Source organism: Candoia aspera, chromosome 1 (assembly GCF_035149785.1).
Source record: "Candoia aspera isolate rCanAsp1 chromosome 1, rCanAsp1.hap2, whole genome shotgun sequence".
NCBI lineage: Eukaryota > Metazoa > Chordata > Lepidosauria > Squamata > Boidae > Candoia > Candoia aspera.
Genome location: NC_086153.1, coordinates 292,487,855 through 292,504,051, shown reverse-complemented (window position 1 = coordinate 292,504,051; position 16,197 = coordinate 292,487,855). Strand labels below are relative to the sequence as shown.

Genomic DNA, 16,197 nt, shown 5'->3' with positions numbered 1-16,197 from the left:
ATAAATAAAAATAATTTTATTAAAACTTTTTAAAAATAAGATAAAAATTAATATGAACTAATATAAAGTTAAAAAGAAAAGAGAAAAAGCAAAAGCAAAGTGAAAGCAAAAAGTGCAAGAAAGGGAAAAAAGTTAAAGAAAAATAGAAAGGGAAAAAAAGATGCAAAGCAGTAGCTTCTGATATTCTTCACAGCAGTTATAAGTACAATTACATTTTGACCTCTCTCTGTAAGGTAAGGTAAAGGTTTCCCTTGACATTAAGTCCAGTCATGTCCGACTCTAGGGGGTGGTGCTTATCTCCGTTTCAAAGCCGAAGAGCCAGCATTTGTCCATAGACACTTCCGTGGTCATGTGGCCAGCTTGACTAAACGGAACGCCATTACCTGCCCGCCGAAATGGTACCTATTAATCTACTCACATTTGCAGGTTTTCGAACTGCTAGGTTGGCAGGAGCTGGGACTAGCAACGGGAGCTCACCCCGTCACGCGGATTCGAACTGCCGACCTTCCGATTGGCAAGCTCAGCAGCTCAGTGGTTTAACCCACAGCGTCATAATACTCTTCTTTTTATAATCTATCCTGTCTAACCATCAAACCCATAAATAACAAGTATATATTTTTTCATTTTTATGCAAAAAGTCCATAAGAGGTTTCCAGTCACCAATAAATATAATGTCTTTTCTCTAATCAAAGAAGTTAGTTTATCCATCTCAGCAAGATCTGTCAGTTTCACCAACCATTTATCCATAATGGGTAGTGTCAGATCTTTTTATCTCTGTCCATACAATAATCTCACCACAGTAGTCATATACTGAAATAATCTTCCATGGCTTTTTTCTATTTATCCATAAGTCCTGAAAGGAAAAGTTCCGGCTTCAACTGAATATTAATCTTTAAAATTCTCTGTATCAAAATACGTATTTGAATCGAAATTTTTTTAGCTTTTTTACATATCCACCAAGCCTGATAAAAAGTCCCTTCATGTTGTTCACATTTCCAATATACATTTGAAATGCCTTTATACATTCTAGATAATTTCTCTGGCATCATATACCAACAATACATCATTTTATAAAAATTAGCTTTGATCATAACACAATGTAAGTTTCAAGTCTTTTCACCACATGTTTTCCATTGATCCATCTGTATATTACAACCAAAATTCTTAACCCACTTTATCATACACTCTTTAAACTGTTTGGCAGAATCCTTACTGAAGTGGTGCAAAAGCTAATAATGAGAAAATTTGGAAAATGTAGTGTAGCTTTATGCCTGACCAAAGGTATGTAGACCAGATTTTTGCTCGTGAGCAGGTCATGCCATCTACACATATATGAATGTGTTATAGAAAATCGTACAATTGTAGATCTAGAGCAAGTGAATAGCGTTGAATGATGGAGTGTTTTGCATAAATCATGGAGTTGGGTTGGTAGCTGAACGCAATAAGAGTAATGTATGACAGAAATAATGCATGCATATGAATAAATGGGATGCTGAGCAGTTCATTTAACATTGAGCAAGAAGTAAGAGAAGGACATGCAATGTCTATTTGGTTGTTTAATGCATTTTTCAACTAATGTATAAGAAATACTTGTAATGATGTTAGAGGTGCATTGTTTGGGGATACCATGAATGTGAGTGTAGCTAATGCCATGTTGTTAGCTGAGAATCTGGTTTGCAGCAAATGTTAGATAGATTGCCCACTGCAGTAAGAAGTATGAATTGAACATTAATATACTGTATTTAAGACAAAGTTAGTTGTGTTTGACAGGGAAAATAAAGTGAATACTTGAAAATGGGAAAAAATAGAGCCAGTAGATAATTTTGTGATTAATATATGGTCTGTTGCAACAAATGAATGTTTATTTAAAAATCATGCTTCTGCCCACCTTTGAGAGTTGGGTATACTAGGGGAAACAGTAAAATATATATAATGGAAATTGGTTGTTTAAAAAGGAAGGTAAAAGGAGGGAAGGGAATGAGGGGAGAAAGAGATCAAGTCAAGAATGAATGGGTGTTGTGACTTATACATTGAGGTGGATGGTTTGGTCCTATAGATATAATGAGTATTGAATTGCAAAACAGCTACATGAAGTAAGAGCGAATGAATTGAAAGGAAGTAGAAGACCAAGAAAGTGGTGGTCTTTGGATGGACTTGATGAGATCCTCAAAAAGAGAAGAGATACAAGTTTAAAGAACAAAAAACAGCATATGCATTAGTGGATGGATGTGTTAGTAAGGTTGTTTGCAAGGACAGAATGTAGGACGAGTTATAGTGGATGGAGTGGTGTAAACTAGATTTAGACTTCTTTTTTTCTCCCTTATCTCCCTCCTTTAATCTGTTTTTACCATTACTGCTCACCTTTTCCTGCATAATATGGTTTTCCTGAAAGCAAACAGTTTTAATTAGTATATATGCACGTATATACCTTTTAGATAATAATGCAACTGTCATATGATAATCATATGACTTTTTCCTTATTAATTTACTGAATTAGTTATTCATTTTAAACTTATATTGGTAATATTAAAATAACCCACTAGGGTTGAGTCACTTAAAATGTTGTACTCGTATTAGAATAAAAGTAGTACAAAACAATTGTTAGTTCATGCCTATGCGTTTGTCTTCAGTTTACTATAATTTAGGTAACATTATGACAAATCGATTTTAAATGTAGTATTCTCACAAAGTTTCTGGCTTCTCTGCCTTTCCCATTCACACTGAAGTAGTTGAGTGTAGGAAAGCATGTTAATATTAAAATAGTAAAGCTGAAACTGATGGGATATAATTGTTGTTCCTACAACAAAGGTGTATGGGCACAGTTCTGTGATTCTCTTCCATTTTTTTTTCTGTTAACATAAAAACAAAGTAAAGCCAAGCCAGTCATGCACTTGGGGGATTAGAAAGTATAACAGTGATCAAACTAGAATTTCTGCTTAAGTTATTGAAAAAAATATATTACTGCTATATTTCATAATGGTAATTCATTGAATGCCCATTCTTCCGCTTACTACAGGGTAGATTATATTTAAGTCAAGATTAATGGATAGATTTTGATGTTAAAATCCAGTCTCTTAACCTGCCATTCCCTAGAGGCATATAATGCATTAGCTTAAACCAATATGCAGCTTATCAAAGATACTATGACACAGTCTTAAATGATGGTTTACTGTGCAAAATTACTGCTTTCTATGATAATAAAATCACTATTTTGTATTCTTGATCATTGCAATATTAAATAGAAATGTAATCAAATTATTTCACATTTAGATACAGATAGCCCTTAAGTAATTGTGCACTGTAAAATTTCTGGGTTTTTTTTTCCTTCATTAAGTCTGTCAGTGGGCATTTTCAGTAAAATAGGATACTTGGCTTTATTTAGCTGAAGTAAAGCTCTTAATCTTTTTCCAGTTTCAGCTTTTACTTCCAAAATTTGTAACTCGCCAAGATTTTTTCCTTTCATGTTGTTTGTTCTGTCTGTTATAGATGGTGATGTCTCCTCTGTCTCTTCCCTAGGCCAAGCACAGGGAATAGAAAGGAATTAATTCCTAATGGGCTTTAATGGGGCTCAGTTGGGCCCAACTAGATGGTGAAGGAAAAGAAGGAAACACTTTCCTTGCTGATGAAAAGACGGATAGCCTCCACTACATCCATTCTATTGCCAGGATTTCAGGTTTGGCCAAATATTACATAGGGAGCATTTAGAAGTCTTTAAGCTCATCTCTCCCTGAGAGCTAAAATCAGCCCTTGGAATCCAAATAGAGCTTTTAAAATGAAAAACTTAAATGACAAATCATCCATTATATGAATTTCATGGCAGTACTATGTTGCAGTCTTACTTTCAATATGGCATATCCAGAAAAGCAATTTTTTAATCTTTTTTTTTTAATTTGGAACATGCGTGTTTCCACTGGCATGAGAAAATTTCTTAATCATGTCATTATAATTAGTTAAATCCGTAGAATCATTTCTTAGATGTTATTTTCGATTACACTGTAAATAATTTCATAAATACTGTTAATAACCTTTAAACTTAGAATCCAATACTGTTATGCTAAAGTGGCAGTAATATCTTCTTGATGAATCAGATGAACTATAGAAGAGAAATTTGAAAAGTCTACTCTTTTTTACTCAGCAGTCATGCATTAGGCATTTAAGTCTGAATGTGATGTGTATTTTATCTGATTCCAGTGTCTGTAAATGGGGCTCCAGTTGCACTACTATAGCACCTGTTACAGATTTTGAATAATCCAGCAGCCAGTAGGATAAATATAAAGAAGTATCATGTGTCATGGTTTTATTTATTTATATTTCAAATTTCGTCACCATCCATCTCACTCAAGCATGACTCTGGGCGGTTTACAATAAAACTAAAATAAATACAGGTTAAAATACAATAAAAACAGTATTCTTAAATAACAGTATAAATATAAGTATAAAATCCAAGATGGAGATGTTAAAAAGTTCCTAATTAAATTCATGTAATTCATGGGGATGTCTTCAAGGCGCTAACCACCCCCACGATTGATTATCCCTCCTTCCACCCCACGTGAGGTGGCAGAGCCAAGTCTTCACCCCTTTCCGGAAGGCCGGGAGAGTGGGGGCCTGCCTCACCTCTGGGGGAAGAGTGTTCCACAGGACAGGGTCCACAGCAGAGAAGGTTGTCTTCCTGCGCTGCGCCAATCAACAATCTCTCATGGATTGAGTCCATAGCATGCCCTTTCTGCCTGACCGGGTGGGACAGGTTGATGTAATGGGGATGAGGCGGTCCCTCAGGTAACCTGGACCCATGGCAAGTATGGCTTTAAAGGTAACAACCAACGCCTTGAATTGGACCCGGAAGCAAACTGGCACTCAATGCAGCTCCCACAGCAAAGGTGTTACATATGCCATCCTTGGGGTACCCAAGACTGCTCTCGCAGCCACATTCTGAACCAGCCGTAGCTTCCGAATACTCTTCAAGGGTAGACCCATGTAGAGTGCATTGCAGTAGTCTATATGGGAGATGACTAGGGCATGAGTGACCGACCGGAGGGCTTCCTGATCCAGGGAAGGGTGTAACTGGCGCACAACACGAAGTTGAGCAAAGGCCCTCCTGGCCACAACTGCCACTTGCTCTTCAAGCAGAAGTCGTGAATGCAAGAGGGCCCCCAGGTTCCACACCGGATCTGTCTGGGGCAGTGCAACCCCATCCAGAACCAAACATGGTAAATTCCTGGATACAGAGGAGCCAGTAACCCACAGCCACTCTGTCTTACCAGGGTTCAGTTGAAGCCTATTGTTCCCCATCTAGACCCCTACAGCTTCCAAGCACCGAGAGAGGGTGGCCACAGCCTCACTTACGTCACCCAGGATGGAGATGTATAATTGAGTATCATCTGCATATTGATGATGCCTCATCCCATGGTGACGGATGATCTCGCTCAGCGGTTTCATAGACATGTTAAAAAGGAGCGGGGAGACTACTGAGCCCTGCAGCACCCCATAAAGGAGGTGCCTTGGGCTGGATCTCTCGTTCCCTATCACCACCAACTGGGACCGGCCCTGGGGGAAGGAGGTGAACCAGCACAGAACTACGCTGTCCACCCCCAATTCCCTGAGCCAACCCAAAATGATACCATGGTCAATGGTATTGAAAGCTGCTGAGAGGTCAAGAAGAGCCAGGATGGATGCACTGCTCCCATCCCACTCCCACCAAAGATCATCCATAAATATGACCAATGCCATTTCTGTCCCATAACCGAGCCTGAAACCTGACTGAAAGTGGTCTAGATAATCCGTTTCATCCAGAATCCTCTGGAGCTGCAACGCCACCACTTTCTCAACCACCTTCCCCAAGAAGGGGAGGTGGGAGACTGGATGAAAATTGTCCAGCACAGTGGGATTCAGCGATGGTTTCTGGAGGAGGGGTTGTACCAATGCCCCTTTAAAGACACCCAGGAACACTCCCTCCCTCAAGGATGAATTCACCATTGCCTGGACCCACCCACACATCACCTCCCCAGCTGCCTTCACCAGCCAGGATGGGCATGGATGTAGTTGACAAGTGGTGGCATTTACAGTCCAGAGGATCCTGTCCACTTCCTCGGGCCCAATGGGATCAAACTGTTCCTGGATAACCAGTTAAGTACATTCCCCAGGCATCTCCACAGGCCATGCCACACACTTGGAATCCAACTTGAAACAAATCTGAGTGATTTTATTCTCCAGATGCCCAGAAAACTCTGAGCAGCCCTGCAGGTAGGTCACTGGACCCACCTCCCAAAAGGGATCAAGCTATCTTAAACAGGGCTGCTGGACAGCATTCTGCAGATACAATAAGAGCAGAGAAATATTGACATTTCGCTGCTCTTACTGCTTGCACTATTTGTACTACTATAGCACCTGTTACATAGTTTGAATAATCCTGCAGCCAATAGGATAAATATAAAGAAGTATCATGTGTCAAGGTTGTTTCTTAATTGATATTCAGTGTAAACAGTGTACACTTGACAGTGTTGTAAGAATGGAAAAAAACTCAAGATTGACTGTTCTGACAAATCACCTATTTTTACAGGTGGTCCTCATTTAACAACCACTCATTCAGCGACCATTCAAACTTATGGCAGTGCTGAATGAGTGGTAGTTACAACTGGAACTTGTACTTAAAGCCGTCACAGCGTTCCACAATCGCATGATTGCAATTTTGACCGTCCCTGGCAGCTTCCCACAAGCAAAGTCAACAGGGAAGCTGGCAGGAAGTCCAAAGTCGTGGTCACATGAGGTCCTCATTTAATGACAGCAACAGAAATGCCATCACTAAGTGGCGCAGTCATGTGGTTTTTCTTTTTTTTAATAGTAATTTTGTTAAAAATTAAAATTGCAGCAGTAAAAACAAACTAAAAGAATAAAAAGAAAAAATAGAAGGTGCAGAAAAGAAAAAAAATAGAAAAGAAAATGGAAAAGGAAGAAAAAATAAGAATATAGTAAAGAAAAAGAAAAGACATTTCCACTTCATCACAAGTATAAATAATTTTAGTAACTTATCACCTTCTCTTAAAGTACAACAATGATAGCTTTTTCCCATGTCCCATCTCTTATCTATAAACAAATCCTTAAAGCCTCGTCATTTCAGTCCTGATAGCAGCAAATGCATATTCTTACAAGAGATAACAACGTATCTATTTTAACCTTGATCCAGTAAACCAATTTTATATTCCTTCTAATAATCTTGATCTTTAGGCCCTTCAAATAATGTCCTAGAACTTGATTAATTTTCATTTTTTCCTTGTCCCTTTTCACCAAATACTTCAAAGCTTTAACAAGCCTCTTTTGTAAATCCAATAGAGGAAAATTATAAACTCTGTTGGTTTGTTATTTGTATATCCCTTTTAATTATTAAGACATTAGCCAGTTTCTTTTGTATATCCAGTGTAACATTTTTTTCCATGTCATTCTTGTAGCCTGTCATTTTTAAATCTACTTTCAAATCAGTTTCAATCTTGTCAGGTAAAACTTGTTCCTCTTCCATAACATCTTGTAAACACAGTCTGTCTAGAGAGGCAGACACTCTTAAAATTAACTTCTGGGTTCATTATTCAAAACTATCCTTCAATATGTCCAATGTTAAAACATTTTGCTTCATTCTGTATTTGTAGATCAAGTCTGAGTGTTCTTCTCCTTTAATTGTAATCCTTAGTTCCTTCTAGTTCCGACTAGTGTCCAATTTTTAAAGGCTTACCTTATTATATATTTTTTAAAGAATTCAAAACAAAAGCATTTTCCCACAGGAAGAATTCTTTATGATCAATTCCAAAATTTCATTTCAAATTTATCTGGACCCTCAGCCCATTTGTAACTTTCTAAGATCAAAGTTTTAATCACCCTTTTGCTGTTTATTAAAAAAAAAATTTTTTTTTAGTCCTTAAACTTGTATTTAAAATTTATTTTGCTAAGGATTGAAGGAAACTCACCTGGTACTATAAAATTTGTTGATCCAAAGGTTCCTAATAGCTGAAAATTAGTTAGCAAGCAATTTCTGAAAGTGATTAGAAAAGGAAGCATGCGAACCCAGTGTCCTTTCAAAGGCTCCAACTACGATTACAGCAAGATGGCTATCCCCTCGTCTCCCAGAGCCCTAAACCCACCGGAGACTGCTGACTTGCGGTCTCCTCACGCGCAGCAACTATCTGGAACACTTGTGGGCAATCTCAAGTTTTTCCTTGTCCAGAGAAGAATTATCGAAGAGCCGGTCTATTCACCGGCTCTTCATTCTGCTGCGGTCATCAGCTCCACTTTTTGCAGAGCCATCTTCCATCTGCCATTTCTTCCACGGAAGTCCTGTCATATGGTTTTTTTGGCTCACAACCACGTCACTTAAAGATGACGTTTCCGGTCCCAATTAGTGTTGTTAAACAAGGACTACCTGTAATTGGTAATAACAAAGCATATAAATTGATTATGTGCCAGCAAGTCAGTGACAACTCTTAGCAGTCATGGAGTTCTAGGATCTTCTCCATGATGATCTGTCACTAACCTGGCCTTTTGGGTCTCTGTGAACAAATTACAGAGTGTAATCTGTAATCAAATTCATCCACCTTGCTGGTCATCCTTTTCTCTCTCTTTCCACCTTTCCCAGCATTATAGATTTCTGAAGGGAGATGGAGCTTCACATAATGTGTCCAAAATATAATTTGAGCCTGGTCATTTGTACCTCAAGTGAGAACTTTGGATTTATTTGTTCTATGATCCATTTGTTTGTTTTCTGAGCTATCCATAGTATTGTCAAGAATCTTCCATAGTGTCACAGGAAAAATCATTGCCTACACAATTATGATCTTTGGTTATAGGCACATCATAGCATCTTAGTATCTTTTTCAAGGCCTTCATTGCTATCTTCATAGCTTGGGACTGGGATACATATGGCACTGTCTTCTCCCAGTTGTTTCTACCCATCCAATTCGGTCACACAGGCTGGGCATGCTACGGGTCCCATTAGCGAAGGAATGTCGGCTGGCAGGGACTAGGAGGTGTGCCTTCTCTGCCGTAGTGCCTGCCCTCTGGAACATGGGTTTCTCACTTATCAGCAATTTTTTTTTCTTGTTTCTTGACCTTTTCTAAAACCAGCTTAAACTTCTGGGATTTCCATTTCCATGTCGGGTTCTAGTCTGCATTGGATGATCCTAAGCATTGTTTTGCTAACATATTGTATGATAGGTTGTACACTCTGTTAAGTCTTCTTTCTTTTGGATTGGTATGTAGAGTGACCTCCTCTGATTTGCTGGCCACTGTGTCATTCTCCAGATCTGCTGGTATGGATTGGTAAGAACCTTTCCTGATTTTTCTTTTGTTGCTTGCCTTATTTCTGTAGATACTCCATTAATTCCTGTAGTATTCCAGATTGATAATTACTGAACTGCTGATCTAACTTCATCTAGCCTGGAGGTTCTTGTAATTAGGAAATATTGTCAAAGCTATCTTGAATGCTGACATACCCGCTATGTAAAATGTCTGTATACTCCTTCCATCTTTATTTGATCGTCTTTGAATCAGTTACTATCTATTCATTGCCATTCTTTAGCATACCAGTTTAAGGTTGGAACTTCCTTTTGTGTTCAAATACCTTTTGGAAAACTTGTTTTTGGTGTCTGTTTCCATCTTCAGTGTCTTTACAGGTGTTGTAATACTGTTCCTTGTGTCTTCTAACAGGTTTCTGAAATTCTTAAGTTTCTTTCTGAGATCTTTGTCTTTCTTGGTTTTGGCTTCTCTTCACCATCTGTTCTGACATCCAGTTTGGTTTCTTCTGTTCTTGGTCTTAGTTTCTGTCTCTCACCCTTAACTTCCAGACTCACCCTTAACAACTTCCTTGATTTCATTCTACAGTTTCTCTTGTTTTCAATCGGTGAGGTTCAGGACTTCAAAGCAAGTGCTGATGTTCTTAAAAATGATTATATGCTTAAAATCATATCATGGAAATTGGTGATTTTAGCTTGACTTGAAACTTGCATATGAGTAGTTCATGACCTGTTCCATAGTCAGCCCATGACATGTCTTTCCTGTTTTAATTGAATTCTTCCACCTCCTTGTACCAGTAATATAGTCAGTTTGATTTAGTTGTGATCCAACTAAATTATGCATCATTTTGGTTATATAAAGAATGTGTTAGCAACAAATAAGTCATTGGATTAGCAGAAATGGGCAGAAACTGATAAATTATTCTCCTGCTTCATTTCTCTTTCCTAGACCATATAGTCTGACTACATTTTCCTCCTTAGTGTTTCGAACTTTGGCATTCTCATCTCTAACCACAAGCAGCATTTCTTGCTTGTGTGTTCAGTCAATGACAGATTGAACTTGACCATAACACTGGTCAGCCTCCTTTTCTGCATCAGTGGTTGGAGCATAAACTTGGATAACTATCATACTAAAAGTTTGTCTGTGAAGTCTCATTGATATCATTTGGTCATTAACTGCATTGTACCCAAGTGCTGTCTTTGGTATATCCTCCTGGCTGTAAAAGAGTACGCAGCCTATATAAGACTGTGAAAGCAACACTGCTTTTTCTTTGTTTGTCTTGTCCTGTGTAATAAACAGTATGATCTTCTGACTGAAAGTGTCCAATACTAGTCCATTTCACCGATGCTTAGATATCAGTGTATAGCTGATGCATTTCATTTGCCAAGTGCTGAGCTTTCCCATATTCATGCTTCTTACATCCCATGTTCCCACTGTATATCAGTCTCTGTAGCTTTGGATTTTCTTTCCCTGTATAGCGACTTCAGCAAATAAGCATCCAGAATCCTTTAATCTAGCCACATCATAAACACTGCTAGTACTCTGAAAGATGCTCAGCTTTTCCTCAGTAGCATGTTGAAGAAAACGATGCCTTTGCTCTTCCTACTACAATGATCATCTGCCTCCAGCATCATCCTATATCACTGCTGGCTGACATAGGTGCTTGTTTGCTATGGCTGGGCATCCGGGATGATTTTCAAAACTTGGGTGACCTTGCTGGGAGTATATACACTCCTAGGGTTTTCAGTTATCCCGCCCAGGAACACATACCCATGATGAGGCTGCATAGCAGGACTTGGGGGTAGGGGAGGAGAAGGAGCAATATGGAATAATTTAGGTATTTAAAATGATATATAAATCCTTCCATTAAAAAAAAATCACATTTTTATCGTTGCTGTAATGAATAAAACTGCTTAAATAATAATTTTCTAACTTTTTTTTCTGGTAAGTGAGAGCTTAGGGCAATATCTTATTGGCCTGTCCTATGAAAACAAGCTTGCTGATGGCAGTGAGGTGTTTTTAATCATTATTTTCTCTGTTTCTCAAGTTAGGAAGCATAGTGTTACATTTTTATTAACTCTATTAAAATAAACTTAAATTCTGGAATTTGCTGCCAGTAATCATGGTGCTGGCAGTCAATTCAAATAGTTTTAAAAGGACACTGGAAGATCAGACTATCCATGTCTACTAATACTGATGGTTGTTTAATATCTCCTGAATCATAAGTAATGATTTAAGGGCTAAATGTACAGGGGTTTAAGGCACCCTTTTTACTCATTAACCTCCTCATCCCCTTCAGAAAAGGGTTCTGGACCCATCTACTTATAGCTTTAACTTTAAAAAGCCAGGTGGGTCCTTCAAGCTAGCAGAAGTTTTATACTTCTGAATGGTTGTGAATCTGTTTCCCTGTTGAGATACCCTTTGGATCATTTTCCAATATTTGAGTGTATAAGCCTGTGGAGAGAAAAGAGATTCTGTTGGTATACTGCTCGCTCCTGAGCCAAAAGTAGTGAACAAAGATCTCTGTTGTCAAGATCAGATCAACTCTTAATAGATTTAACATCTGTAGCTATGTTTCTACAGTACACCACCTTTATCAGTATATGAACAGGCCTTTCTGTAGCAGATACAGCCTGCGAGTACATCCCCAAAACAGCATACGTGTCAGTAGTCAAGAAGACTTCATAACAGGCTTTTGTAGTTAGAAGTAATACGTATTTATTCTAATAATAGTACAGAATCAGAAGAGTGCAGAATAGCAATTACATTGACTTTGGCTACCATAATACAGTTTAAAGAAAGTGCTGCTTTGGTGTTTCAACTGAGCTTCCAAATGAATAGAACAAGTCGTACAGATTGACCAGGACCTACAGATTTTCTGTTGGATAACTGAAAGGACAATTTGCATTATGTCATTTTTTTATGCTTCTTGTCTTTGTAAGAAAAGATAATGCTATCCTAGAATAGTAACAGTTCTGATGAGGAAGATATTTCTTTGCAACCTATTTACTCCAACTGCAAGCGTCGAAAACAAACTTTGCTTCACTTTTGTCCTCTCTGTATCTATGTACTATATATAATAAAATAAACCTAAAAAGGTTTCATTTAGAGACCTCTGAAACAGGAGCATTTTGAAAGCAGGTAGGTGTCTCCACCCTGTTTTTCATAAAGCATTTTACCCATTCAAACAGACTTTTAAAAACAGCTTGTTTTGATAGCAGGCTGTTCTCCTGTGGGCCTTCAGCCTTTGCTTCCTGGCAGCACCTTTGGTGCGAAAAGAGAGTGCTCAATTGGGAGACTATCAGTGCCAGCATGCATAGAGTGATAAGTTAACACACCACTGGGAATTTCTGGGGCCCACCAAGATACTTCACTTCTAATGTGCTAACAAGCTCATTTTTCTACCTCTTGCCTCTTCAGTTATTTTTTTTTCTCAGAAGAGCTTAGAAGTTGAGTGCATCAGGCATAATGAAAAGCTCTGTAGGAGGGAGAAGCAATAACCCAATTTTTCCCTTTTCAGCCAAATAGAAAATTAGTTTCTGGTAATACACAAAGGCCAGTATTTTTTGTGCAAGGGGCACTGCTGTGAATCAAAGGACTCTATTAACTGCAGAAAATTCAGCAGCTGTGAATCTCCCCCAATGGAAAAAGTGCTTTTCAACAAGTTGTGAGATATGTAGTATTATTTAGACTTCAACCATCAGTTTCATCCTCTGCCACTTATACACAACCTCTTAAAACAGTGCTATATTACTCTTCTGTGTTAAGGCTTAATCTTGTGTGTGTCCCACAACCTAAGAAGCTTTACAACAAAGAGGTCTTCTATTTCTTCTTGTTCTACTACTTACGTTACTACTTAGGTGATTTCAAGAGAAATTTTTGATTTGCAGTCTAGTTCTATGGAGACAGTTGAGCCAAAGCAATGTATATATACAGTAATCAGGATTATTATTGTCTCTTCTGATTCAAAGCACTTTTCTCTGCATGTTTTCTATATATACTTAAACTGATTAGCACTGCACAGTCCAGTTAATTTTTTAAATATAAGGTGGAGGGTTCAGTGTTTATTGTTTTTTAAATTTCCACTTGCAATCATGAGAAAAATCTGCTAGTCAAAATATTAGTGATGGATAAAACTGTAATACTCCAAAAGAAAAAATAAATTGTTATTTCCCCATCTCTAATAAATTATTTGGAGAAGTAGCTCTTTGCAACTGAAATAATAAAAGTGAAAATAAGGAAATATATGAATAAAGGAAGTCTAGTTTACAGTTAAGAGACAAGAGGAGTTATTCAGCTGATTCAGGAGAGATGATAGTAAAGAGGATGTTCAGCTGATTTTCTGTGGCGGATGATATAAGGACATAACGAATGAGTACCCTACAGTACTGAAGATGGATTGATAAAGTTCAGGTTGGCTGAAACTGTAAAATGAATGCAGCCTTGAGCTTATGGTTTCGGAAGATGTACATTTAGTTTTTGAAAGTCGCAAAGACAAGAAACTTCAGTATTTTGAGATGAAAATTGTGAGAAAAGGCAAGGAAAAATGAAGTGACTACCCATATCAGAGATTCTTTGGTTTGCAAAAGAGCAAGCAATTAAAACAATTCTGTGTGATATTCCAGACAAAAGTAGGTGACAGTTGCTCATGCATATTTTCTTATTTTACCAGGAATTATCCCTTGGGGGAAAAAAAAGGAAGGGAGGGAGGGGGGAGGAATTAGCCCATTGAAGTTTGACAGTAGAAGGTACTTTGAATATAACATGCATGAGTCTTTGCAGTCCAGTTTCTCTTTCTTGACTTCAGATAGAGTTAAGAAAAGTGGTTCTGTCTTCTACCAAAAGATCTCAAAAAAGGAGCAGGAATGGGATTCTAGTATTCTTCAGGGACATATATTGGCATATATCACTTCCAGCAAATGGAACTTATTTTCCAATGAAAATTCCATGAGATTGACTTTTCACTAGTTTCGCTTACACAGTTTAAATCAGGGCTGCAAATAGCTTTCTATTAAAAAAATAAATTTGAATAATGTTAAACATCACATTGCATAAAAATAAAATACGGACTGGCAAAAATTTCCTGATCCAATGAATATAGCAAGATAACTTTTGCAAGTTGCATGAGAACTGATTCTAAGCACACTAAAGCAGCGTATAACACCAAATCAGCATGGTATTTTTTCTTGATAATTGTATGTTGCTGCCTGCTGTTTTACATTTTGACAGCCACTTCCATAGCTGCTTTCATGAACACTAGAAATATCTCTCTCTCTCTCTCTCTCTCTCTCTCTCTCTCTCTCTCTCTCTCTCTCTCTCTCGCTCTCTCTCTCGCTCTCTCTCTCTCTCTCTCTCGCTCTCTCTCTCTCTCTCTCTCTCTCTCTCTCTCTCTCTCTCTCTCTCTCTCTCTCTCTCTCTGCTAACAATAAAATCAGGGCCTCTGGAACAAGCAGCCTGGAGAGGGTTCTTCAAAAGCAGCCACACTTCAAGGTACCAGGCTCTTGTCAATAATATCAGAAAGAGGAGGCTAGAGGACAAAGGCAAAGAACGACAATGCTTTTCTGTTGACATCCTTTGGATGCTTGCTTTCTTAGCTGGTGCTCAGGGATGCTATAGTTTTTTTCTTACCTCATTATTTTTTTCCTTATGCAGAATACTTTACTTTGCATTTATAAATGAAATTCAATACATGCTTTTCATTCTAGATTAGTGGGGGGTTGTTTGTTAGTTTTGTTTTTTACATTTAAATTGAAGTCCTGTACTCACCTGGTACTAATGTGTGAATAAATATGTACAGAATTTCAATGTCAAATCTAACTTTGAGAGTACAATGACTTTAAAATAAGAGTTGTTTACAAGCTAACATGCAGGCACCAGAGGTAGTTTTAAAGAGGTATAGTCAGTTTTTTATATGCTATATTTTATCTGAACACTACTGTGTAATATTGAAGTACATAAATAGCTTGTCAGAATTTGGACAGTAGATTTGGATTTGGTTCATCTCAACTTATTACCATGTGATTCAGTTCATTGGAGCGGGATCGCTTGCCATAGCATTGTCTGAAAGTTACTGAGTTATATAAAATCAAATGCCATATTTTTAAAGTTGGTTACTTCTGATTTGAATTACTGAATTTGAAATATAATCCAGCTTCCTGAACCATTTGTAGATGAAAGGAATTAAGAACCCTGTATCCCACCATAGGACTTTTCTTGTTTCTGCTATGACTGTGATAATGCTTAGTCAAAACATACAGCTTTGCTCTTCCAAAAGCTTTGATCATTTAGAGAGGAGTCATGAGAAATTCAGGGCTAATTTGAAAATAAAACACTTACTCAAAAATGGAGCTTGAACTAACACATTCAGGATTTAAGAGAATGGAGTGATCAGTAGAGCTTGAGAGTTACTGTCAGTTTTAGCTGGAAAGCCACAAATTAAGCATCGTGTGTCAGTGGAGTACTTTGTATGCAATTTTTAAACATGTTTCTTTTATATTCTTGTATATTTTCTTTGATCTTCAGCTTCAGGAGATTGAAGAATAAGCATTTACAGTTCAATTATAAAATATTTTATACATAAATCAATTCATTAAAAGAAAACAACCGATCAATATTACTGATTAAGGCTTTATTCTCTTTGCTGTATTCTAAAATGTAAATTCTCCTTAACATTTGAGTTTAACAAGCTATGAGGAAAGAGCTCGCTATCTCCAGACAATTATTCAGCACCACCTAGATCCTTCAACATTTGAGGATTATGCATCTCAGGTCTTCTGCCCAGCATCCTGCCACCATTTGCCCCCTGAAACTGGTAAGAATATAATAAAAATTAGGTGTTTTTGTTTAATGATACCTAAAATGCCGTATGTTACACATAATCATGTATGTATATGTGTGTGCGTGTGCGTGTGTGTGTGTGCGTGT

The 16,197-nt window shown here is 37.7% G+C and overlaps 1 protein-coding gene across 3 annotated transcripts in view; it reads left to right on the top strand.

Moving 5' to 3' along the window:
• Nucleotides 1-16,197, top strand: part of RALGAPA1 (Ral GTPase activating protein catalytic subunit alpha 1) — a 164,637-nt gene that overhangs the window by 131,769 nt on the left and 16,671 nt on the right. For 2 of the 3 annotated variants that reach the window (XM_063290052.1, XM_063290054.1), the window contains one exon: nucleotides 15,960-16,084. In XM_063290052.1, the coding sequence (XP_063146122.1) occupies nucleotides 15,960-16,084 (125 nt within the window). The remainder of the gene's footprint in view (nucleotides 1-15,959; nucleotides 16,085-16,197) is intronic. The other variant, XM_063290053.1, reaches the window with a different exon arrangement.